Below are 23688 nucleotides of genomic sequence, written 5' to 3' on the forward strand. Positions count from 1 at the left end.
GGCAGCTTCCAGACTTCACATACACACAGGCACATTTGCACACATATAGTGAGTGTACTTATGTGTGCTTTCCTCATCTCAGCTGGCTCCAAGTCTTCCTTTTGAAACTCATCAATAATTCTCCTCTAAGCAGGGATAACAAGATAGAACAAAGTTCAAACTTCAAACTTAACTCTGTTCTTTCATATGGTCAGCATTAACATGAGAAACAAGCATATCCATAGTTAAGCGAACAATTTACAGAAAAGAACTGTAATGGCCAGTTTCTTCTTAACAGTGATTATTAATAACCAGTTAATAGTCATTTAATGCTCAGTTCTCCTATACTTCTAAGAAGACATCAGCTGCAATCTCGATACCAATCAGATATTACTGTCTATTCAGTGTACCCAGCCAGTGGCCCTTTGACTATTCTGAAGGAAGACTCCATTTAGCACTGAGAATATTTTCCACTCTTATATTTCATCACAAGATTTATCAGCCTGTTTCTGAATAAACCCTTTATCAAATGATCCAGTACCTGGCTGCCAAGAATGCTCCTTCATCTCATCATCCCAACACACATCATTGTATAACTGTGCATTTGAAAATTGGAGACAACTGATATTTACAAACGCTTTAAATTTGGTGTACTGGGTCTGCCTGGCCTGGAGTTGATTTTCTTCATGGCAGTCTGTGGGGTGCTGTGGTTTAGATTTGTTACCAAACCAGCTGCCACATGGGGTCAAGCCACTACATGTGGATACATGTAAGAGAGGAAATATTCTTTACCACATTCAAAACATGAACAAAGCACAGTTCTACTTGCTGTAGTGTGGAGACAGTGTTCTCACAGGAGAACGGATATTTGGTACATGAACTCTGAATAATCCCGAAAGATACAGCAAGGCCATGAGAGGCCTGAGGAAGCTTAAGCAAGCAAGATAAGAAGCTGGAATTCATTGAGTTATGAGAACTGTGGACTGTTGGCAAGCTTTCGAGGTCAAAGCTTGTGTTGTGTTCTCACACCTGTGCTTAACCAATTATATGTTAGTCGCTAAGGGTCTTTAAGACATGTATCCAGTCGTAATATGCCAAATCACTGTGTTTGTAAGCAATAGTATATAAGGAGTTAAGGCTTTGCAATAAATGGCTTTTGTCTGATCACACTGATCTCTGACCGAGTCCATATTTTTTCTGCAGTACTGTAGCTTTATTAATCGCACCCAGTTCCATTTTGAAAACATCCATGTATTGTGTGTTCCAACATATGCATGGACTGTATCTGATTATCTTCTTATAAGGACTGGTTTCGCTGCAAGTTTAAATAAAATTATCTACACCCACAATAATCTTCCTCTAATAAAACACAACTGCTATGTAAAACATTCACAACCAAAGTAACTGCATTGGTATTCTTTAAGTTAGCTAAGCACTGCACTAGGCACATTAGAGATTTCCCTCTATGCAGCAAGTGGGAGTAAAGGTAACATGTAGATTTTACCTTGACGTAATACTGCAGCAAAGACAATCCTTTAAATATTCTAACAAATTCATATATCACCAAGAAAAAGCAGCAATTACAGCAAAGTAGCAACTGCTGATTCAGAGAGCAGTTCAGACTGGTTTATCAAGGAGAAAGATTGTGTCTGCAAGACTTGTCATTTCCAGAGATGGGACATGGAACTGTTCTAGTCCTTTACCTACGTGCATTATATTACAAGGCCCAGTAAGTTATCCCACTAACCAATAAAGGAACCAAAGTGAACTCTGGAATGAATTGTAGGTAATTCTGGACCAGACCACTGTTTTTGCAAACACTGTAATTAGTTTTGACTGCACTTACAATAATCGCAGCTGCAAAATGCCGAAAGGGATGTTCATCAATGCCTTGAAGTTCCTCAAGCTGAGCTGTCAATAATGGGTATTTCAGGCTTTTCATACAGCTGAAATAAAACCAGGTGAAACTAAATCACCAGTACAGGCACAAATACAGACAATAACACTGATGACCAAGACTGAAGTCTATAGTCAGAGCTATGCTCATGAGCTGCTGATATTCCAAGGAGAATAAAATATAAAATGAATGTCTCCTGTTGAAGCATTCCTTAGACTTCACCTCCAGAATATGATTATCCCCACTGTTGGGAAATTTCAGAAGAAGAGGAATACCAAATCAGCTTCACAGCACAGAGACTAACACTTGTTTACTATATCCCTGCACTAATAAATAAATAAATAATCTTTACCTTTCTTCTCTCACTTCACAAATACGTAATGCATATTTAAGTTTTCCTTCTTTTTCAAAATACTACATTAGTTAAACTTGGCAGCATTATAAAATACTAACAAGATGATTTATTTACTGCCTATGTAATAAATGCCTACTGTTCATTTTGTTAAGTTATAGGAATATATTACATAATGTAATATATTGACATAATGACATAAAAAGCTCACAATTTTAATAATTCTTCTTTCAGCTCCGTGTCATTATATTCTGATAACTTCTCCATGTTTTTAACAACTTCATTCACAAAAGGTCTAGTGAAGTCCACCACTGCATTACAACACTGACAGAGACCCAGTTTATCTTCTTGTATTTGTTGTTTTGTATATGGTACAGGTAAGGGAGTAAGCTGATTCATAATCATGGCCAAAGATAAACCCACTGAGTAGGCCTTCTTGTTCTGAAGCTTCAAAAGCACTGGGGGAAAAAGAAAAAAAAAAAGGGGGGGGTGGGAAAGGGAGAGAACATTTTGAGACATGAAGTTATTATTTAGTACAGGAAAATGTGAAGAAAAATAATGTAACTGCATAAGAAAGCCTTTAGTTTCAGGGACTGACATGTGACACCACATGAGCAGATCAGCAAGACTGAACATCACCAGCTAGTTTGATATGCTGCCATTAAGATGACCATATATTTGAGGATGACAAAATGTCATGCATTTCAAAACATTCTCCCTTTCCCTGTAGCACCATGATGAGGAGTGAAAAAATCTCTTTTTAGAACTTGTCTAAGTGAAACAACACTCTTTTATTTGACTTGGAAAACTCTCTTATTGCTTGATTCCTCCTGTGCTTGGCAAAAACAGAGACAATGGCTCAACCTTTCTGGTAAGATCTACCGGAAGCAGCCAAGATGCATTCTACACTCCATGGTACAACCAACTGCTTCCCAGACTGAGGAAGCAGCACAAGTGGCTCTCTGCTTAAACTGTGTCAGTGCAGGCTAACTTCAGCTTGGTTATCCAAAAACCTACATACTTCTCATTCCCAAACCACTCCTCTTGTTAAATTCTAACATATCTCAGGGACTGCTATAATCAGACAATGCTTGATTTCATCCCACATATCAAAACAGAAACTACTTCTTGTTACCTACTTAGAGGGTGTCCAAATCAATAATTTTTAGGTTTTAAATGTAAACCAGAAAAAAGCTACCCCCCTAATTAATCGTTTCAATCTCTTCAATGTGAAATTAAGTCCTATACTATGGGAAGATGGAATGGTATGTTTTAAAAGTTAAATGAGGAAGAATTTCACAAATCCATGTGATTCTCTGTGTAACAAAAGTATGACTGGTTTACACCTCTAAATGTAACTGTTACAGGACCACATTCTTGTAAATGGTGGAAAATAGCTGAATATTGCTTTTTCAACTGATGCTATTAATCCCACCTAAAATCTTTTTCTAACAGGCCAATATAAGTGTGCAAGTTATACCTTGTGTTATTTTGCAAAACATAATAGTCTAAAGCCTGTCAGGACACATCCTGAAACTATTCCAGCAAAGATTAGACTAAATTGATAAATAATTGGTAAATGAAAAAATTATTTAATTCTGAAATCACGTGAGAAACTGCATCTTACCTGTCTGCAAAGGCTGAAGCAATAACATGACGGTTTGGCACACTCGCTCTCCAGAGGTCTGCTCAATCTGCTCAAGTAAACCCAAAAAAAGTTCCTTTGGATTGCATAGCTGCAAGAGAGGAACAACATGTATGTTTTAATAATGATGGTCATAAGCTAAAGAATTCATCACAAGGAAACTTCAAAGCTCCTGAAAGTCAAGAAAGGAATCTGAACATCCAAGATAATCTTTAAACAAACAAATATAAAACAGTAAGTACTTCCCTACAGTTTTCACCTTCTGTAGAGTCTATGTATATGTGTACACTTATGAAAACATAAATAATAAATAATGACATTAAACTTGGTTTCTAAGGTCTATAAAAACATCACAGTATCTTCGTAAAATAATCCTTGGGAGTAGAGAGAAAAACACTGTGAATTTAACTCCAGCTATAGAGTTTGTAAGTTGTTTTTTATATACATAAATGAAAGAGAAATAGTTTTCTACAGATTAAATCTTTCATTTTCCCCTTACTGCTCCATCAGAATCATCAGGTAATCACTGTCATACTGTATCTGCAGTTGACAAGAGCAGTATTGCTGTGGCTGCTCTGACTGCAGCAGGTAGCTATCTTCATGAGTTCTGTGCGCCTTTTTCTTATGGGTAATGCTGTATCTTTTTGTTTCGCCCAGTTACTAATTTCACCAGATTTGTAAGAAGTTAATTGTCTCTGAGAACACTAAGCCTGTGTCTACTTCAGATGAAGCTGAAAACATACCTGTGCCAACTGCTCTAGTATCTTCAAGCAGTGTTCTCGCTTATCATCTTCCTTTTTATACATGAAAATACATCTAACCAGGGGAGAGATGAGATTCCAGCCCATATTCTTGACGATAACCTAAAAAAAAACCAGATTTTCAGAGAATAAACCAAAATTGGATATCTTCTAAATCCAGAGAGATTGTACCTATGAAGGCCAAAAAGACAACAGATTGGTGTTGTAAGCAAAACCATAATAATGTCCTTAAAAATTTAACAACTGTTACCATAGAGGTCTGTATTTGACACACACTGTATTCTTTCCCCATACCTATAAACACAGCTGCATATTTTGTATAGTTTTCTTCAATGTGTCAATTTTAACATGTCAATATATATGTCTAAGGATTTATATGCAATACATTTAAGCCAGGACTGAGTAGAGGAGTTTAACTGAAAGAAAGAACGTTTAGACAAATTGTGTTTAACCCGAGGGGATTGAGATCTTCAGTTGCTACTCCAAACTCACAAATGCAAAACCAGACTATAAACCCCATGTAACATTGCCAGAACATTCCATCCTACACTTTATGTCTGAAATTCCTATTTAGCTGTGTACAAATTAGTATATTCTCCCAACTCCCCAAAGTGCCTACAGACACTACCATCTCTTACACTAGCATCAGCTTAGCTGGTTCTTACAGTTTTGGCCAATATTATTACATCCATCTATGCTGGGTTGAGCCCAGACAGCAGCTAAGCACCCACCAAATGCTTACTCACTCTCCTCCCGCAGTGGGATGGGGGAAGAGAATGGGAAGAGCAGAACAGAATAACTCATGGTTTAAATTTAATAAGTGACAAAAAGGACAAAAGAGAGTAGAGGGGAAGGACAAACCAACTCCCAACATCAAACCAATGCCCAGCCATCCTCCAAGCAACAGCTACTTTGAAAAACAGGTCCCCATCCCCATCTGTTTTTATTGCTGAGCAGGATGTTATATGGTATGGAATTCTTTGATCAGGTGTGCTGTTCCAGATGTGTCCCCTCCAAACTTCCCTACTTACTGAGGGGGCAGAGTGAGAAATGAAGGCCCTGATGCCGTGCAAGCACTGCTCAGCAACAGCTGAAACAAATCTAAAACACAGCACCACACAGGCTGCCATGAAGAAAATCAACTCCATGCCAGCCAGATCCAGTACACCACCCGAAATCCTGAACTGCAAAAAAGGACACAGTCACTTTCTCTCAGTTATGCTTTTGTCCTCTCTTTCACTTTGCTTAGGCCAGTCATTAATGGTTTTGTTAAGATTAATGTGACTTTGTTTCTGTGAGCTACCTGAAGTTACACATGAATGTGCACTTACACAGCAACTTAGTACATACCCATTTGTACAGCCTTGCTCCACGGTGAAAGTAGCTTTCCCTTTTTAATAAGCAGTTTTATCTATTTAGCTAAGTTAGTGCACAAGTAATATACAGCACATACTTAAAACTCACCTTATTTTTCTCATTTTGAATTACTTCTAATAACTGAGCTGCATACCCATCTTCTAAACATTTCTGACCTGCTACCTGAAACAGATTAAAATCTTCTCCTTTGAAGTCAGCTTCTTCCAGAATTTGCTGGAAAGAAAATATGCATGTTCAATCCCACACTTATAAAAGGCAAATAAAAAATAAGAAAATCCAAGCTTTCATATCAAAATTAAATATAGTGTCATCATAACTGTTCTTAGATACATCTCTCATGTATTAAAAAAGCTACAGAGAGCTACTACAGAAGACAAAGCAGGACTTCAATAGTACTAAGTCTGACTACAACATACTAATTGGAAGATGGATTTTCTACAACAACCTGCCAGGGATTTGTTCCTTTAGACAGGTACTGCTGAATATAAGAATACTTCTTTCTCCAGAAAGCAGTTGTCAAGCAGCTTGGGTAGACAAGTCCGTTAGTGACATGGGTTAGTGGTGGCCTTGGCAGTGCTGGGGAATGGTTGGACTTGACGATCTTAAAGGTCTTTTCCAACCTGGTTCATTCTGTGATTCTATGATAAGCGCTATGGAGAAGTCAATGAAACATGAAGGATCAACTTAGCTGCCCAATGAGTTTAGCTAACTGTCTTCTGTTTTGGGGTCATTTTGGTTTTAATTACAATATATGAAAAGAAATACACGCTGCTTGCACTTGTTACTCTTATGGAAAGAAGATTACTTACACATCTTTGTATTATGGCTTGAAGCTCATCAACCGCCATTGTAGTTTGCCTTTGATCTTCTGGCATTGAAAACTAATTAAAGAGTGCAATATTAAAACACATGAAGTAAAAACAGAGACAGACACTGCATTTTCTGGGTCTTTTCTCACCAGAGGAGCTCCTGCTCAGCCCTGTCTGGAACACTCTAACCTCATGCCTGGGATACACACAGCTGATCCAACCACCATGCCCGTTTATACCAACTAGTCCAATCAAGATTACATATATAATAACATTTATTTCTTTCTAGTCTCTAGGTGAGACTACTTCAGTGGCCTTTTACCTCTAGATACTACAATGTAAAACTTTCTTGCTAAAAGCAATTAGCTTAAACATTTGAATAATGTTAAGTATATACAGAGTTTTACATAGTCAGGATCACGAATCACAGATAAAATCAAGCTTGGTTATCCCATGTGATACACCACAGGCATAATCTTTAAGCAATGCTATATGCCTAAACCTGGTTATATGATTACTATGAGCATCAGTTATTTCCACACCTGGACAACTCTTCACCAAAACACCCAACTTCCACATTTATACAAACACATCAATGTAACATCCTCAAGCTTTCCTCTTGCTGTGTCACACAACATCTGGATTACTAAGACATGAACTGGATGTTTACAAAAAAGAGGCAAAATCCTAAAAAGCATCTATGTGTGAGTTTTATTATTTAATGAACAAACAACTCATGTTCTATTCCCAACAGCCTATTTTAACATTTTCACGTCACTGCAGTCTATCCACGTGTCAAGCCTGTCATTTTAATTTTGTAAATAAGCTCTTCATTTTACAGGATGTTACTAGTCTTCCCAAAACAATTTAAACATTTAACATTTAAATATTTAAATTTAAACAAATTGAACATTTAAACAAATACTTAAACCAAACAGTTAAACAATGAAACGTCCTTCTGAACGCCCATATTCGTGCATTTTCAACCCTCAGTCACTTCACAGTGTACTTACAGCCTTGACACATGCCCTGAGTGCACAACCCCCGAGCTGCCCCAGGGACTTATCTTTAATACTTAATCCAGTTTATAATTAAGTCTTCCCAGAGGTTTCAGCGGCAAGCTGACAGCAGCTGAACCATGTGAGACGGAAGCCTCCCAGCCACAGCTGAACTAGCAAGCACCAGGCCGCCCTCCCTCTACTCACCGGCTCGGCTCGGCTCGGCTCGGCTCACCTCAGCGGCCGCAGCCCTCACACCGATCAGCCGTGCCCCTCGCAGCCCTCACACCGATCAGCCGTGCCCCTCGCAGCCCTCACACCGATCAGCCGTGCCCCTCCGCAGCCCTCACACCGATCAGCCGTGCCCCTCGCAGCCCTCACACCGATCAGCCGTGTCCCTCGCAGCCCTCACACCGATCAGCCGTGCCCCTCCGCAGCCCTCACACCGATCAGCCGTGCCCCTCCGCAGCCCTCACACCGATCAGCCGTGCCCCTCCGCAGCCCTCACACCGATCAGCCGTGCCCCTCGCAGCCCTCACACCGATCAGCCGTGCCCCTCCGCACCGACGGCTCCCCCACACAGCTCCGCAGCTTCCCGCCGCGCCCGGCCCACGCCACGCCGCGATGGCGGCTCCGCCTCCGGGTGAAAGGTCAGAGGGCGCGAATGAAGGAGGGAGCGGGCAGGCGCGATGATGGCGGCCGGGAAGTCGCGATGCAGCGAGAAGGGGAAGGTCAGCCGGCGGCGTAAAGGTAGGTTCCGAGCTTGCTCTTCCCGTCCGGTGCTTTGGGCTCTGCCCTTAAGGACTCGCACAACTCGCTATACCCGGGGGAGTGGCTGGGCGGGCTCGGCGGTGGGCCGAGTGAGGGGGGCGGCCTCCACGCTGTGGGAGTCCTAGGGCCCGGTGGTGGTGCAGCCGGTCGGAAAACGGCGTATTCCAAGGATAACAGCCCGTTTGGGACCCTATCTGGAGTACGGCGTCCAGCTCTGGAGTCCTCAGTACAGGAAAGACATGGACCTGTTGGAGAGGGATCCAGGAGAAGGTCACAAAAATCATTAGAGGGCTGGAGCGCTTCTGTGAATAAAGGCTGAGAGACTTGGGATTGTTCCGCTTGGAGAAGGCTTTGCGGAGACCCAGTTGCGGTCTTTCAATTCTTAAAAGGAGCCTATAAACATGAGGGAGACTTTTTAGTGGCACCTGTTGCAATAGGAGGAGTGATGGTTTTAAACTGAAAGAGGAGAGATTTAGGCTGGATGTGAGGAAGAAATGTTTTACAATGAGAGTGGTAAAACACTGGCCAGAGAGGTGGTGGCTGCACCATCCCCGAAGACATTCAAGACCAGCCTGGATGTGGTTCTGGGCAACCTGGTCTACTTGAAGATGTTCCTGTTCGTTGCAGGGGAGGTTGGAATAGGTGAGCTTGGAAGGTCTCTTTTGATGTAAACCATTCTATGATTGTATGGTTATTTTCCCTCACTATGTTCCTTGTCTTAAGGGAGCCGCTGCCCTAGTCCCCCATGTCAGTATGCAGGTCAGGGCAGGCAGAGCCTTGGGGCAGCCTGCAGAGGTGAGTGGAGAGCCAGGGTAAGTACGATTGGCAGAAAATGACTGTCGGAATTACTTTTCCCTTAGCTTGCTAACTATATAGAACATGGTGAGTGAGAGTATGAAGGGAGTTGGGCCTTTCTGTCCTCACACTTATGAGAAGCATGTTCAACTGGTTGCTGAATGATTACTAGCTTACTGGGGTCACTCTTGGCCACAAAAGCAAGTTTCTAAGCAATTCTTGTGATTATGCTTACTGTTTAGAGGTTTAATATTTTTCAGATTCTATGGTTTTCCACTGTTAAAAAAGTACACTCCTGTATTTCTATGCTTGTATATTTATTTCTAGGAAATAAGAATCCAGATGCTCTGAAGAATGAAGATGCTGCTCAAAGGTATAATTTCTAACTGATAATTAGCGGCGTTCATGTTGGTTTGCCCTAGTTTGAAATCTCATTCTCTGCCTCGCATGTTTTTTTGCTTTCTCAGAGTACTATGGCTTTCAGGCGATTGCCAGCATCAGCGTCTTGCGGGCTTGTTTGGAGTGATGCTGTGTAACTTCTAACAGCATGCACATACATACCTTGGATAATACACTAATAGTTTATGACTTTAATCTCCCCAGTTGTATTTCCCTAGTCTGTAGTGCTTGCTCTTTGTCATCTTAACTTCTCTGCATACCTGCTGTTTTTCTTTATTCACTTTAAAACCAAACTTGAGAGGAAAAAACACTTTTTGCCAAGGACATTTACCTGAATATTCACTTGGTTCTGTAACAGAGATAGATAGACTTCCAGTGTAGACCTCTGTTGGTTAGGACAGCAGAATTCACTGTTCATTGACAGCCTCTGTGGAAAGCACTGCCAAATGGAGATCAAGCAGAGATGCTTGTTTTCTGAGTATTTGCTGGCAACACAATAGTGGCAAGACTCAGGAGCACTCGGGAAAGTTACTGAAGTGGGATTTATTAGTTTTATTCCTTCCTTTACTTTGTACCCTCACACTTAGTCTTGTCCCAGTCCTTTTTTCTTCCTGTTCTTTATGTTTCATTCAGCTCCCGTACTACTGGCAACACTCCCTAAATTGTTCATCACAGGCTCTTTGTGCAGCCAGTCCTGTGTTTCCCTCTTCTGCAAGAAGAGTTGTGTAACCTTGTATGGCAATAATGTAGTGCAAAAAGAGTCGATGCTTTTCCTGACCAGGGTGGAAATAAAGCAGACCAAGGTTGGAAACTCCTTTGTGGTTACTCCAGAATTACTGGTCCATTACTTTGTACTTTTGCTTTGTTTGCCCAACATGGTGTGATGCAGAAAAATGTAAGCTACTGTATTTCAGAAAGATAAAGATATGATGGGAGAATTGTTTATGAAGTCTGCCCTCTGTGTCTGTTACAGGAAAGCAGCTCTGGAGGCTGCTGTGAGAAAGAAGATTGAATTTGAAAAAAAGGCGTTGAATATTGTTGAACAGCTCCTGGAAGAGAACATTACTGAAGAGTTCCTTCTGAATTGTGTAGGTGTTGCAAGTTTCATACTGTTCTGTATTTTTTATGTTCAGATTTACTTATTTAAGTTCTTGGAATGATTTACTGCAGTTTAAAATAGACGAACCATTTATTCCCTCTCATCAGCTCTGATGATGATTGCCTTATTTTAAGGATTCTGCTGCTGCTGATTGCCTTATTTTCAAGGGCTCTGTGGTGAAAACATGCCCTAGTTTTGCAGGACTATTCATTTATTAATCCTCACTTTATTACCACAGCCTTTCTTAATGCCTCTGTGGTTCTGGGCTGATAGATGAAGTATAAAAATTTAGGTCTATTATCACATCATCTGTGAATTCAGATGAAGTGTCTGTAATGCTCCACAGCTTATCAAGCAGCACAGTTTTGCTGGAATGGTATGATGATTACTTCTGTTAAGGTTGTAAATAGGTGTAAAAAGCCATATATATATTACTGAGGTAGGTGCCACACTAGAGGCAAAATTATGAAGATCTTGTATATGTAAGAAGTGTCCATGTCTGTCTTCTTTCCCTGTTTACCCTGTTACTGTTTTTACTGTATAGGTTCTAAGTGTTATTTATTAAACTTTCTAGGTAACTGTTACAAAATTAAAAATATTTACTTGCTTACAAGATGTTTCAAGTACAAAAAGTGGCAGATTTTCCAGTATCTGTTGTTGAGCTATTCCCTTGTCATTTTAGGGAAAATATATTACCCCATCTCACTACAAAGACATTGTTGATGAACGGTCTATCGTCAAACTGTGTGGTTATCCTCTATGTCAAAATAAACTGGAAAATGTAAGTTGTTTTTTCTTAATGCTACTACCGTAAGAATCTCTTCACAGCTTTTATTCTCTTGCATTTTCTTGTTAATTTTCAACTGCCAATATTAAACATAGATTAAAATACTGTCAAGTAATGGGCCAGGCATCATATCATTCTGTTTCAGTATAATCCTTTTGAAATAACAGGTATCATTTGATCAGTTGACAACCATTAGTATATGACAGAATGAGCATCTACTTTGACAGTAATAAAGATGAATGAGGTATGGCGCCGTGTCCATCCTTTGTGCATGCAGAAACTTTCTAATTTTGTTCCTTCAGTGTAACCACATATGTGAGAAAGATTGAAGTGGAAAAATAATGCAACACAGGGATATTACTGTGTGAATGCATATACCTCTGCTCTAAAAACGTATGTTTCCTGTGTCAGAATTGTAATCACACTTATTTAGGTTTGGTAAGTCAGAGCTCAAGCAAAAGTCAGAGTCCAGTTAGATAGCCTGTGATGAAATACCAGTTGTGGTACACCCGATGCTCTGAAAAGAACTTACTCAAGTGAGAAAAAATTTGCTGTTTTGGACTTCTTACATCTCCACATAAGTTCACTGGGAAACTGCATTACATTTTAAGTTCTTTTCTAGGTTTGTGTGGGTAGTGGTGGGGGTCTCTGATAGTAGTCTCACATGTGTTTAAGTAGGTATGGATTAAAGAAGGACCTGTCTGTAATTGCTCAACACTTACATGTGAGTAAATTTCCTACAAAGCATCTCCATTGTTCGGTGCTAGCTCTCTTGTAGATCTGAAGTTGTCCTCTACTGATGGTGAGATGTAAATGATTAAAGATAATTGCCATTCCAACCATAACAGTTCTGTGATTCTGAGAGTCTTAACATCTGAGAAGGTAAATTATCAAAAGGACTGAGAGGAAAAAGTGGTTGTGGTATGCAATTCAGTTAAAACAGAATCTGTTACACATTAAAATAGATGAATTAGGAATGAAGTTTTCTGTAATGTCATGATGAAAGCAACTGTCTTGCTGATGAAAGCGACAGTCTTGCTGAGGAAAGCATTTTTGGTTTAGGTGCTGAAACAGAAGTACAGAATTTCAACAAAAACAAACAGAGTTTATGACATCACAGAAAGAAAGGTATGGAAACAAGTCTATTTCTAAAATGTATTTGATATTGTCTCAGCATCAGAAATACTGTTTTGTAACAGCATTCATGTAGTGGCTTGATTTTGAGCCAGTGGGGTTCTTAGGAAAATAATTTTCGTGAACTGTTAGAATATGAAGGTTTTCATGCATTTCAATTTCTAGTTGTTCTCTTTGGAAAGAGAAAACTCCACGTTTTCTAAGTTTAAACATAAAATAGAAATTTTTACTTGGTTTGAATGTGGTGCAGCTGATCAGTTAAAGACATCTGTGAAGAAGTGTTCTCTATTTTGCTCCACTGTAGTCAATGAGCTTTAGTAGGGTCAAAGTGGACATCCTTCTCATCCACTCAGTAGTAGTGTGATACAAGTTCCATCTCATGCATTCCTTAGTGTGACTACCTTTAGGGTTCTGTTTTGAGAACTTTTCAGCATAAAACCTACGTCTTCACGAAGTCTGTCTCTTTCTTGAAGCATATTCATGTATGGTTACCTAAAGGTCTTCTTTGCCTGCTCACAGGATACTCAGTCACCTATATGTGCTAAGACACTGAATTGTAGGAGAAATGTTTCTAGTTCCAGAAGAAATTTCTTCTGTGTCACTAGTACATATTCCTTTCCTCTGATTAAAATTCTGGGATACACAAAACTGCGGGAATTGATTTTTCAAGCTACCAGGCAAGACTCCAAAAAAGTGGGATGTTTTGTCTTGTTCCCTGATGTGCAAGTTTATTTTTCAAAGATGCTGCAATACTTAAGGTATTTTTCTGAGTACTGCAAAATACCCAAGTTCTGTTGCTAACCAAAATTTTCACCGTTAACTACCTGAATTTAATTGCATGACTTTTACGCTGTATGACCATCTTGTTGGGTTAGGAATTGTTAATTTTTTAATTATTGTCATGTAGACTTCAACACTATTTTGCTTCTCAGTATGTAATAAAAGCACAGAAAGCAGAAAAGCAGGGAAGAAATAAGAAGCTAAAAGTGGCTTGTGGGGAGTGGGGTGGACCTATTTGATAGGTTTGGTTTCTCAGATGAATTAAAAACCTGGTCAGAGGCCTAAAAAGAAATGTGAATTGATACTTCAAAAAAAAAATCAATTACTTTTCTACCTTTCTATGAATACTGAAGTTGTCTTTAGTAATGTATTCTTGCTTTCTTTCATTTCCAGTGCTTTTGCAGCAACTTTTGCTATAAAGCATCCAAATATTTTGAAGCTCAGATTTCCCAAAGTCCAGTATGGATGCGAGAAGAAGAAAAGTAAGTATAACATCGTACATCCATTGCTCCTTTTGAGAATATTATTTTCTCTGACCAAGCTGCAATGCTTATTGCTTAGCTGCAGTGAATCAGAATGATTGGGCTGAACTAGAGGTAACTGATGTTAACAGCTTAGCGTGGTGTTGATTTTTAAAGTAGTGTTGCCATATCCATTACAGTAAGTGACATACTTAGTGCTACTTGTGACTATTTAGTAGACGTGACTTATGTTAGTTTAGTTTAGATGGAAGACTAGTCATAATTAATAGTCAATTCCTGAACTTTAAATTGTATTTACTGGAACTGGATTTTTCCAAACCTATAGTGTATGAATTCATCTTACTCTTACAGGAGATTTTCCAATTTTAACACAGCAGCTGTCTTTGGTCTGAAGGTTAGAGTGTGAACACTTGCACTTCAGAGCAGACTATAACATGAAGAGGTTCTTTATCCTGTCTAAACTTCAAATTGCCCATTTCCTGTTGAAACTTCAATACGCATGTTGGAACAGGGTGATGCAGTCCATGTTCCCAGCTTAGGAAACACAGGCTTGCAAATAGTGGTTTGAGCCAATGGGTGTCACTGTTTAACAATAGATACTTGCCTAGAGAATGTTCAGCTGAATTTATTCTGCTTTTGTTCTCTAAGGTGCTAATTTTGATAGTCTGCTGGTTTTCAACAAAAGAAGCTAGCTGAAATTATATGTTTGAGCTTGTTTTTACAGTTTGGATCAGTCATCTGAATCAGTATCTGATCAATGAGAGAATTGGTTTAGAGCAGCCTTATGGGATCTGAGGGATTTTAGTAGGTAAAACTTGTCTCTTAATTGAATGTTTAAGTGAGTTTACCAGTATTTTTGTGCTTTTGTTTTTCTGTCTTTAAAGAAAGTATTTCTAAAATCTCCTTTTATTCTTGACGTCGAAAGTGTATAGTTCTGATATGCCTGACATAGTTAATTATGCTGTGGGGAGGGAGGTTTTTCCAAACAACAAACAAAACCCCAGATAGCTCATGGCTAGGTATGTCTGTTTGCACAGTCAGACATGTGGACATGCTGATACACATTTACACATTAGGTTATCTGAAATTCTTTGACAGAAAAGACTGGAAACTCCAGACTCTGGAGAACAGTTATATATACTTAAAGCATTTCATGTTATCACCTTTAGTTCCAAAGTTAATTCATTCGTATGAGTTGTGGAGCTTTCATCTTTTTAAGCCTATGGGGGTTTTTATGTACTGAGATGTGTTAGTGCATTGACTTGCATTTAGTGCATGCTTAAAAGGCTTTCTTTCATTTGTAGAACAAGCGGGTGAGGATTTCGACTTTTAGCATTGTACAAAATGAAGAGCATTGTCATGCTACCTCATAACTGAGTTGAAGCAGATTAACTGCAAGTAGAGCTTTGGAAAGAAACCCATCAGAATTGGTTTAGTAATGTTTCTTAGAGTTTCTGGAAACCTTTGAACTCTGTTTTCTTAAGGCAGGGTAACCTGAGAGCCTAATTTTTACAAAGAAAACTTTTAAATAAAGATACCCTGAATGTTCATATTTTTTACATTAATTGGGAGCGTTTTACTGTAAATATCCCAGGGTTGTTTTTACTATAGAAACTTTGTGACCTATGAAGATCTTGGCATGTTTACTTTGTTGAAGAGACCAAACAGTGATCTGAAAGCAGTCTACAACTACTTGAAGGGAAGTTGCAAAGATTACAGAGCCAAATTATGCTTGGTTGGTGGCAGAAAACTTAGCAAGGGGTGATAGCCACAAATTATTGCATGAATGGTACAGGTTGGACATTGTGGGGAAAAACTGCACCAAGGTTATAGTGGAATGAAACAGGATACTCAGCAGTGTTTTGAAATCTCCATCTTTGGAGGTTTTCAAGATTTAAACTTCATGAATTTGTAGATGACCTGATCTAGTGCTGGTGACAATTGCAGAGGTCAGACTAGAAACTTCCAGAGGTCCTTCCTGACCAACATTTGTGTGACTTGCTGGTTCTATTAAATGTTGTTTAATGTAACAGCATCATGCTGCAGGCACATGTCATGCTCTGTGAACTGTTATGTATAAACCTGCTCTCGCTAACCCTGATTTGAACAGAGGGTATTGGATTAGAAGATCCTTGGATATCCCTTCCAACTTCAACTATGTATCCCATGTATTAATGTTTATTTAAAGAGCATTGATTTAGCAGGAAAATCTTCATTCTGTGTCTTCTTTTTGCAGGCCACCAGACATAGAGCTGCTGAAGAAGGGACAGAGGTACACTGAACAATATTTTTTTTCTGTTATAGGCACTTCTAGTTAGAAATATTAGCATTAAATCAGGTGAAAGGGGAATCTTTGATTTCCTGTGTTATACAAAAGACCTTATTAGAGCCTACACAATGGTGGGGTTTTTTCCTTTGTGATTCTAGACTAGTGTATTTGATCTGTATGATTTAGTATACAGCTGCTCTTGGCCTCTATGTCTTAATTGAGCCTGTTGAAATCTGAAACAAATCCACTGTTTATAGTTTGCATATTTTATACCATCTATTCTTTATAAAGAATATGGTACCAATTATATGTGATGAAAGCTTCTGTGCTTCTTAATCTAAAACATCCATATCGGCTAAAATGAAATCATGCTACTCTGTCATCTCTCTGTACCTTGCTGTGTATTGTGATTTTTTTTGCTTTGTTTTGTTTGCTTTCTTTTGCAATGGCCATTAGGTGGCAAACTTACATATGCTGAAACCAGCTCTGCTTCTCCCCCTGATTTTAGGATAGTGTATTCCTGTATATGTTAAAGCACCCATCTTCATTTTAGAATTGCAGTATTCTTCGTGCTAAGTCATACATTATTCTGTTGTCTTCAGTAATACCTTGTTTACTATTTCTTTTCTAACTGCCAATAAGCAACTGAGAACTCGCTTATCTAAATGGTGTTTATATTTGTCATCTTGATTGCAGAACATCACAAGTCTTCAGTTCAAGATGGCTTTTAGAAGAGCAGCTATGATTCTTAAAGCTTCCCTTCTGCTATAAGAGAAAAATGCTTTATTTATCTAATAAAGAATGAAAAGCAGGTAACATCCTTTCTTATTTCATTGATGGCTTGTGTTTTCTGTTACAGTGGACAGTCTGGAGAAGAAGTGAAAATATGTGATGAGACAGTTAAAGCATCCGACATTGAAAATCATAATCCATGTGAATCTGCTTCTCAAGACAAAGCCAGTGACAGCAGTAGTGATACCGAACAAGAATTTGTTTCTTCTGTCCTACCAGGAAGTCAGTCAAGTTCAGCCAGTATTGCACAGCAGTTGCACAGAAACAGCATCCTCAAAAAGAAGCCTGCTCAGAAAGTATATTCCAGCCCTAAAACTGAAGACTCAGATGTGGTAGAAGCCACTGAACGATTATCTAATTGTAAATTAGATGCTCAAGAAGAAAAGCGTGCTTGCTCTGGTCATAATGAAGTAACTGTAACACCTTCAACAGGTGTGACCCCAGGGAAACCAAGTGCTTCAGAAAACTGTGAAAATACCTGTGGTTCACAGATAGTTTATCTAGGTGTGAGCAGAAGAGGGGCAGAACATCTTAAAAGAGCACTAGCTAACTCAAAGGAACATAGAACAGCAGAACTGAGGCATCCAGTTAATTCCAAGGGCAGTTTATTACAAGTGCTTAAGCAAACACTTACAGAATGGAGAACTGAGGAAACTTTAAAATTTCTCTATGGCCCAAACTACAGTTCTTTATGTTCTTCAGAGAGCATAGCATCTGCTGACCGGGAGAATGAAGAACTTGATGAGGATGACTTAGATACAGCTGATGATCTTAATGCTGGTGCTGTAGGGGGGTCTGAAAACAGTTTGAACTATTCGTTACCTTTCACAGGCCCAGGTGGAATAGTTAAGCCAGTGCCTAGTTATGAAAAGTTAAAAGAAGAAACAGAGTTCCTACAACTCCGAGTAAAAGAGTTCTATAAAGGAAAATGCATCTTGGCTGAAGAGGCAGAGACAAGTGCACAAGCAGAGGAACATCCAAGCAAAGATGAAGTAAGTGTCCAGTGGAATAGTGTTGAGGCAGTTTGTTTCTGTCATCGTAAGTGGATAAGTATCTAGCATAGGGAAGGGGAAAAGCAGGTTAGCACACTGTACATTGGGTCAGATTAAGCAAGCTTCTGTGCAGTAAGTTTTTGTGTGGTTTTTCTGTGTTTAGGTTGTTTGGTTTTTTTCTATTTGGGGTTAAGAGTTTTCTTATGTTTAAACATTTATTGTTAAGCTGTGACTATTTTGATGCATTGACTTTGAAATATTATGTTATAGCTGTTAAAGTTTTTTTGTCTGGTACAGGATGATCATCAGGAAGATCTCACCTTCCCACTTGTTGATTCAAATGCACAAATGCAGATTAGAAAGAGAATCGTCCTTGAAAAACTCAGAAAAGTGTAAGTATCCTTTACTTTGGTGAGTGTCAAGCTGAAGTCGCTGCTCATTCAGCATCATTTAACGTAACAAACACTATGCAAGGACATTCTGGCTTTTTCTAGGTGGCCTTAGCCATAACTTAAACCTGTTACTGCCCTAAAGAACTTATTTCTGAGACAGTCATCTGTGGTACAGTTGCAAAGGTTAGTTGTTACAGGCATTCAGCTTTTCTGTGGTTGTAGTTTGTGTTAGCAGCCAAACTAGATTTTCCTAAAACACTTCATTCTGTTTCTCTCTACCTGCTAAAAGTGTGGATGAGCCACAGACATGGAATCAAACCATGCTTCAGGTAAGGTGGCTCTCTCTGACCTTTCTGTCAGTGTCACAGGACTAGTAAAGCAGTTTCTCAACACCTTCAAAATTTTCCCCAAGTTTATCAGTCATTTTCAGCCTCTAGCAAAATTTCTGTTAAACTTAAAAGTTTGGTACTTGATGAATAGGGGGTAAGAAAAACAGACTGAATTTTTTCATCTTTGAAGGTTTTATTCTTGACTATCTGCTTCTTTAGTTGGTTGCTTTAAATATCATGCTATGCAGTAGTCCTGTCACACTCCAGTCATAGAGAGAATATTCATTGTGATAAAACAATGATTTGTTGGTGTGTTGAGATGAGGTGAATGGGCATATGAGCCAGCGTCCCAAGAGCCCTGTGTTCAGTTTTTGTAAAACAGGCAGTGATAGAAAGGTGAATCAAAGTCTTGATTCTTCAGCAGTATTGATGCATCATATGCATATAAATGTAAATAACTGGATATTCAAATGCAAGAGGATAGTAACTATTAAACAAGTAAATAGAGGCAAAAGTTTAATCCTGAATGTGAAAACCAATGCATGTTATTTCCAGCATCTGGGGATACTGACAACTAGTTAAACAGCACGTGTGGTTTGTTGTGTGCTGTATCAGTTTTACACACAGTCAAACAGGGAGGCAATCTGTAGTCTTCTTTCTTTTTAAATGTTCTGATGACCTTACTATTCTCTTGGTTTCAACTATCAGGCTTACAGTGGAATGTTATTCTTGTTGCAGCCATGTGAGCCTGCAGTTAGCAGATATATTCTCTGTGCAAACCTTATTTAGACATGCAGTTTCCTTTAGTCTGTTAATTTTAAACCAAATAAATACAGATATTTGAAACATTTATGACACTTTGATGTCTAACCCTCATAATGTAGACACTTTGATTTTTTTGGTAAGGATGTCTTGTCAGAACAGAAACATGAAGTTAATAATAGTAATAGTAAAACTATGTTTAGTTGTTTTTCATGTTCACACTGAACTAGAAATTCTTATTTGTAAAAACAAGCTATTACAAAGTGAAGGTGTTGCCCAGACACCACTCAGAGGAATCTGAAATGTAAATCGCTGGCCTCATCTGCTGCACAAAAGTCCATCTCTTACTAACTTTGCTGAGCTTTGATGGAAGGCCTCCTTGAGAAGAAATAAGAAAGAGGAAAGTGTATATTGACTGGTGTCTTTTGCCTTCCAGACTGCCTGCAGTTTTGGGCCCTCTTCAGATTACTCCGGGTGATGTTTATACAGAGCTGAAAAATCTTGTCAAAACTTTCCGGTGAGTATTGGTCTTTATTTGGAGATTCTTTTTGCTTGATTAATTAAACATGCTGTTGAATGTTTGTGATTTAGACACTGAGAGGGCCCCATTGCGGATTTGCCCTTTCCTAGCTGTGTGTTCATGTAGTTAATGTCGCGTTCCCTGTGGACTTACAAGTCAAGCCTTTCCCTGCTCCTGCCAGTGGCTAGGTCACCAGGAGTATTTGTAGGTTTCTCAAAACTAGGCCAGTGGTCTCTGGAGGATGGTGGTGAGTCTTTTAAAAGTTCTGCTACCTCGTCACCTCCTATTAAGTGTGAGTTTCTGAGATCTGTCGCTTTCTTTTGCTCTGGCTCCCTACAGCTGGGCTAAATGGTTTTACTGTGATTCATAATTGTTACCACTAACTTCTAGAGCCAGGAATAAGGTCCGGTTTGGCCTGTCCCCTTTCGTATTTCAAGGGGAAGTAGATCTAGTGGACACTTTAACACCACAGCTGAAGTTTCTGGTTCAGTCAGAAGCAGTAAAGGCAGTATTTGGAAACACTGGTATAAAGAGGGAGGGAGAGAAAACGGCATGGTGGTAACTTCTCTGAGCAATTTTAGGTTTTCTTTAGGACATAGATCTCATAACTTGGACCTAGATTACGTCCTGCATCTTGAAGTATTGTCAGGAAAAGGAGCAACAGCAGTTGCTAACTCTATGTACATTGTCACTCTTGAAAATTTCCCCCCAAATCCCCAACTTGCAAGAGGTTTGCATGTAAGTTATCCAAAACTCATTCATGTGGGTTTTGTTTTGGTGCACAGAAACCCATCTCTACCTGATTCCTTATGATTTATCTGACATCTGGTAGGACACCACTAAAACACGTCTAAATGGGCAATTCCTTGCTATGGAGGATATTCTTTTCCTTTCTGGTGGCTCTCTGCATGATCTCTAAGACTTGTTAGTGTTTGAACTTGATTCTGTAGTTGAAGTCCTTTAAGATGTGATTAACCTTTTATTTTACCAACAGCACTGAAACCAGGGAAGGTATTTTGGGTTATATTGGAGCAGCATGTATATACTGTGTGTATATAAATACATATCACTACTATTTGAATAAGATCTTGGTGACTTCAAATAGTTTTGTTGCTCTGCTGTCTAAATGCTTAACAGTCACTTTAGCTTATGGATTGAAACTGGAAAAACTGCATTTGATCTCTCTGTCTGCTTTTGTATGACTTATTATGTAGTAATTCCTGGAGGTTCTCAAAACCAGAACCTCTGTATTAAATAATTTTTGCTATGCAAAGACAATGTGGCCTGAATATGATATTTTAAAAGTGGCTTATAGCAAAAGAGCCTCAGAGCCAAAATGGACTTTAAAAACTTAAATATATTTATATACATTTGTGGATTTACACCATTGAATGAGATCTAATTAATTTGGGCTTTGACCCCAATTCCTGGCTCATGTACCAATAATTTATTATATTTTAAAAGTCTTCCCTGATCTATTTCTGATCCCTAAGATCAACTTTGTGAGTTGAATTCTGTTAGGAAGTAAGTTGAAGGTAATGGTGGCAAGTTCTTGGGGCTCTCTTACTGTGAAGATTCCATATAAATTGAATAGTAATTCAGCATTTTGGGAAGGGAACAGTTCAATCAACTGTGGGCACTACACAAGAATTTGTAAGTGCCTTTATGCATCTCTCTCTCAAAACAAATAGAGCTTTATAGTCACTGATAGTAAAGCAAAACAAAAATACAGGAAATAGGAAAGCAACAAAAGCCTTTGGGCTCTTTCTCCTTCTTGCATTTCTGATACAGAAGGGTCTGATAAACAAAAGCTGTCTCATGGATATTAAGATGAAGGCATAGGTTTGAATCTCTAGTTCTGTAGATAGGTTTAAATTTACCTAGTATGAGTGGTCTCTCTGATTTTTAGCTGGAATGCTTTGGCAGGGGGCCTGGGATAAATGTTAAACAGGGTTTATGTTTGCAGGGTATAGAAACTTAAATGCTGCTTTCTTCATTAATGTGGGTAAAATGCTTAATGACTGCGAAGGGAGCACTGGTGAATGCTATTGCTCTTCCGTGCTTTTTTACTGGAAATATTTCGGGCTGAAGAACTTGCCAAAGATGGTAGGAGATAAAACACATGGCTATAGTAGAGCTTAGCTGAAGAGGGGTAAAAGAGCATGTGGTGAACTAAGCAACAACGATTTTCAGCTCCATTGGTTTTTAAAGGAACGCTTGCAGGTCAGCCTCCTTTGGGTAGCATTTTATTCAATCATCAATGCTGGGAAACGCACTAGAGGCATCTCAAGAGACATTTTAGAATGGTTAGAGCTCTTCCCAAACAAAATCCCTCAGTGCCTGTAAGCTTTTGTTACGAAAACTGAGATGTCAGATAATTCTCCTGAGTGCATAAGTGCTCTTTGTTAAAAGATCACAAGAAAATCATCTATTTATGTAGAAATTATTGTTAATGTGTGGCTGTTGGGGGATTTTAAAACATAGTACTTCATATTGAAAACAATGTCGTCTGTGTCTTATGATTGCAAGTATTTTTAGTTCCTTTTATGGAGCTTATCATTGACGTTGAACTCTATCAATGAATATGATAGCCCTTTCTTAAAGGTGCGTTCAAGAATTTTTCTTATAGCTTTGTCTTACCTTGTTTCCAAGACAATCTGTTAGCTTTTAAATGTGCATCATGAGTGTATGTTATCTAGTGTACGCACTGATTAATAGTTTTTTAACTATTACTCGTGTTGAGTGGAATTTTAGGTTCTGGGTTTCAAGTCCTTTTCTAATGACCTTTTCTCAAGTAAATGGCCCTCTCTTAAAGAGAGCCTGAAGTTATAATAGTAGCACATTTTTGTTGGCTGTTACCAAACTATGGTACTACCAAATGACACTACAGTATGTAAATAAGGGGGTAGAGGAGCTGGGGTTTATGGTTAAACTGGTCTAGTTGAAGCCTAAAGAAAAACAACATATGCTTTAGTATTTGCCTTTCCTGACCTGGGTTAAATAATTTTGTTTATCTTAGGGCAAGTTGTGGAAAAATTCTAGGTAGCTGAGGTCCCAAAGTCACAGCTTTATGTCCTAATCCCATGGAGACAGCTTGCTGCCTTGCAGAACAGGCAAACATCCAAACTAACAGGTCACATTCTTGAACTGAAGTTAAATATGCTTACACCTGGGGATCTGGCTGCCTGAACAAAAAGGCTGCTTCATTTACAAAGATGCTGATGACTTCACTTTGCAACAAACATCAATTGTAAAATGAAAGAAAGGACATCTCCATTTGGGACATGTGTTTTTCACCCAGTGTAAGAACACAGACATGCTGGGCAAAACTGAAAGAGGGCAAACATGGATGGCTTATCAGCACACGTACATTAAGCACCAGTAACTCATTGGTGCTAGCTATTAGTCAAATTCATAGCAACTTGTTAATCATAGATTCATAGATGGCAAGTATATTCTGAGGATAAAAACAAACTTTTAGAAAAGGAAATAACACTCAAGACTATAATTTATAAATAGGTATAGAGAAAAATACACTTTTAAAATATTATTTTATGTTAACCAGTT

General features: G+C 38.9%; 2 protein-coding genes across 4 annotated transcripts in view; one reads left to right on the top strand and one right to left on the bottom strand.

The window, feature by feature from the left end:
- The window catches only part of GLMN (glomulin, FKBP associated protein), a 21636-nt gene extending 13611 nt beyond the window's left edge, over positions 1–8025 (bottom strand). For both annotated transcript variants that reach the window (XM_062613200.1, XM_062613199.1), the window contains exons 1-7: positions 7834–8025; positions 6821–6892; positions 6099–6224; positions 4617–4736; positions 3856–3964; positions 2440–2686; positions 1826–1925 (exon numbers count right to left, since the gene is read on the bottom strand). In XM_062613200.1, coding sequence (XP_062469184.1) covers positions 1826–1925; positions 2440–2686; positions 3856–3964; positions 4617–4736; positions 6099–6224; positions 6821–6886 — 768 coding nt within the window. In that variant the 5' untranslated portion in view covers positions 6887–6892; positions 7834–8025. The remainder of the gene's footprint in view (positions 1–1825; positions 1926–2439; positions 2687–3855; positions 3965–4616; positions 4737–6098; positions 6225–6820; positions 6893–7833) is intronic.
- Positions 8026–8435: 410 nt separating this feature from the next.
- RPAP2 (RNA polymerase II associated protein 2) overlaps positions 8436–23688 on the top strand; it is a 38189-nt gene continuing 22936 nt past the window's right edge. For both annotated transcript variants that reach the window (XM_062613166.1, XM_062613165.1), the window contains exons 1-10: positions 8436–8568; positions 9712–9757; positions 10757–10871; positions 11565–11663; positions 12732–12797; positions 13977–14065; positions 16302–16337; positions 17194–18118; positions 18416–18510; positions 20038–20118. In XM_062613166.1, coding sequence (XP_062469150.1) covers positions 8508–8568; positions 9712–9757; positions 10757–10871; positions 11565–11663; positions 12732–12797; positions 13977–14065; positions 16302–16337; positions 17194–18118; positions 18416–18510; positions 20038–20118 — 1613 coding nt within the window. In that variant the 5' untranslated portion in view covers positions 8436–8507. The remainder of the gene's footprint in view (positions 8569–9711; positions 9758–10756; positions 10872–11564; positions 11664–12731; positions 12798–13976; positions 14066–16301; positions 16338–17193; positions 18119–18415; positions 18511–20037; positions 20119–23688) is intronic.

The sequence above is a fragment of the Pezoporus occidentalis genome, unplaced genomic scaffold (genome assembly GCF_034315485.1).
Source record: "Pezoporus occidentalis ecotype Australia unplaced genomic scaffold, CSIRO_AGI_Poc_V1 ctg164, whole genome shotgun sequence".
Lineage (NCBI taxonomy): Eukaryota > Metazoa > Chordata > Aves > Psittaciformes > Psittacidae > Pezoporus > Pezoporus occidentalis.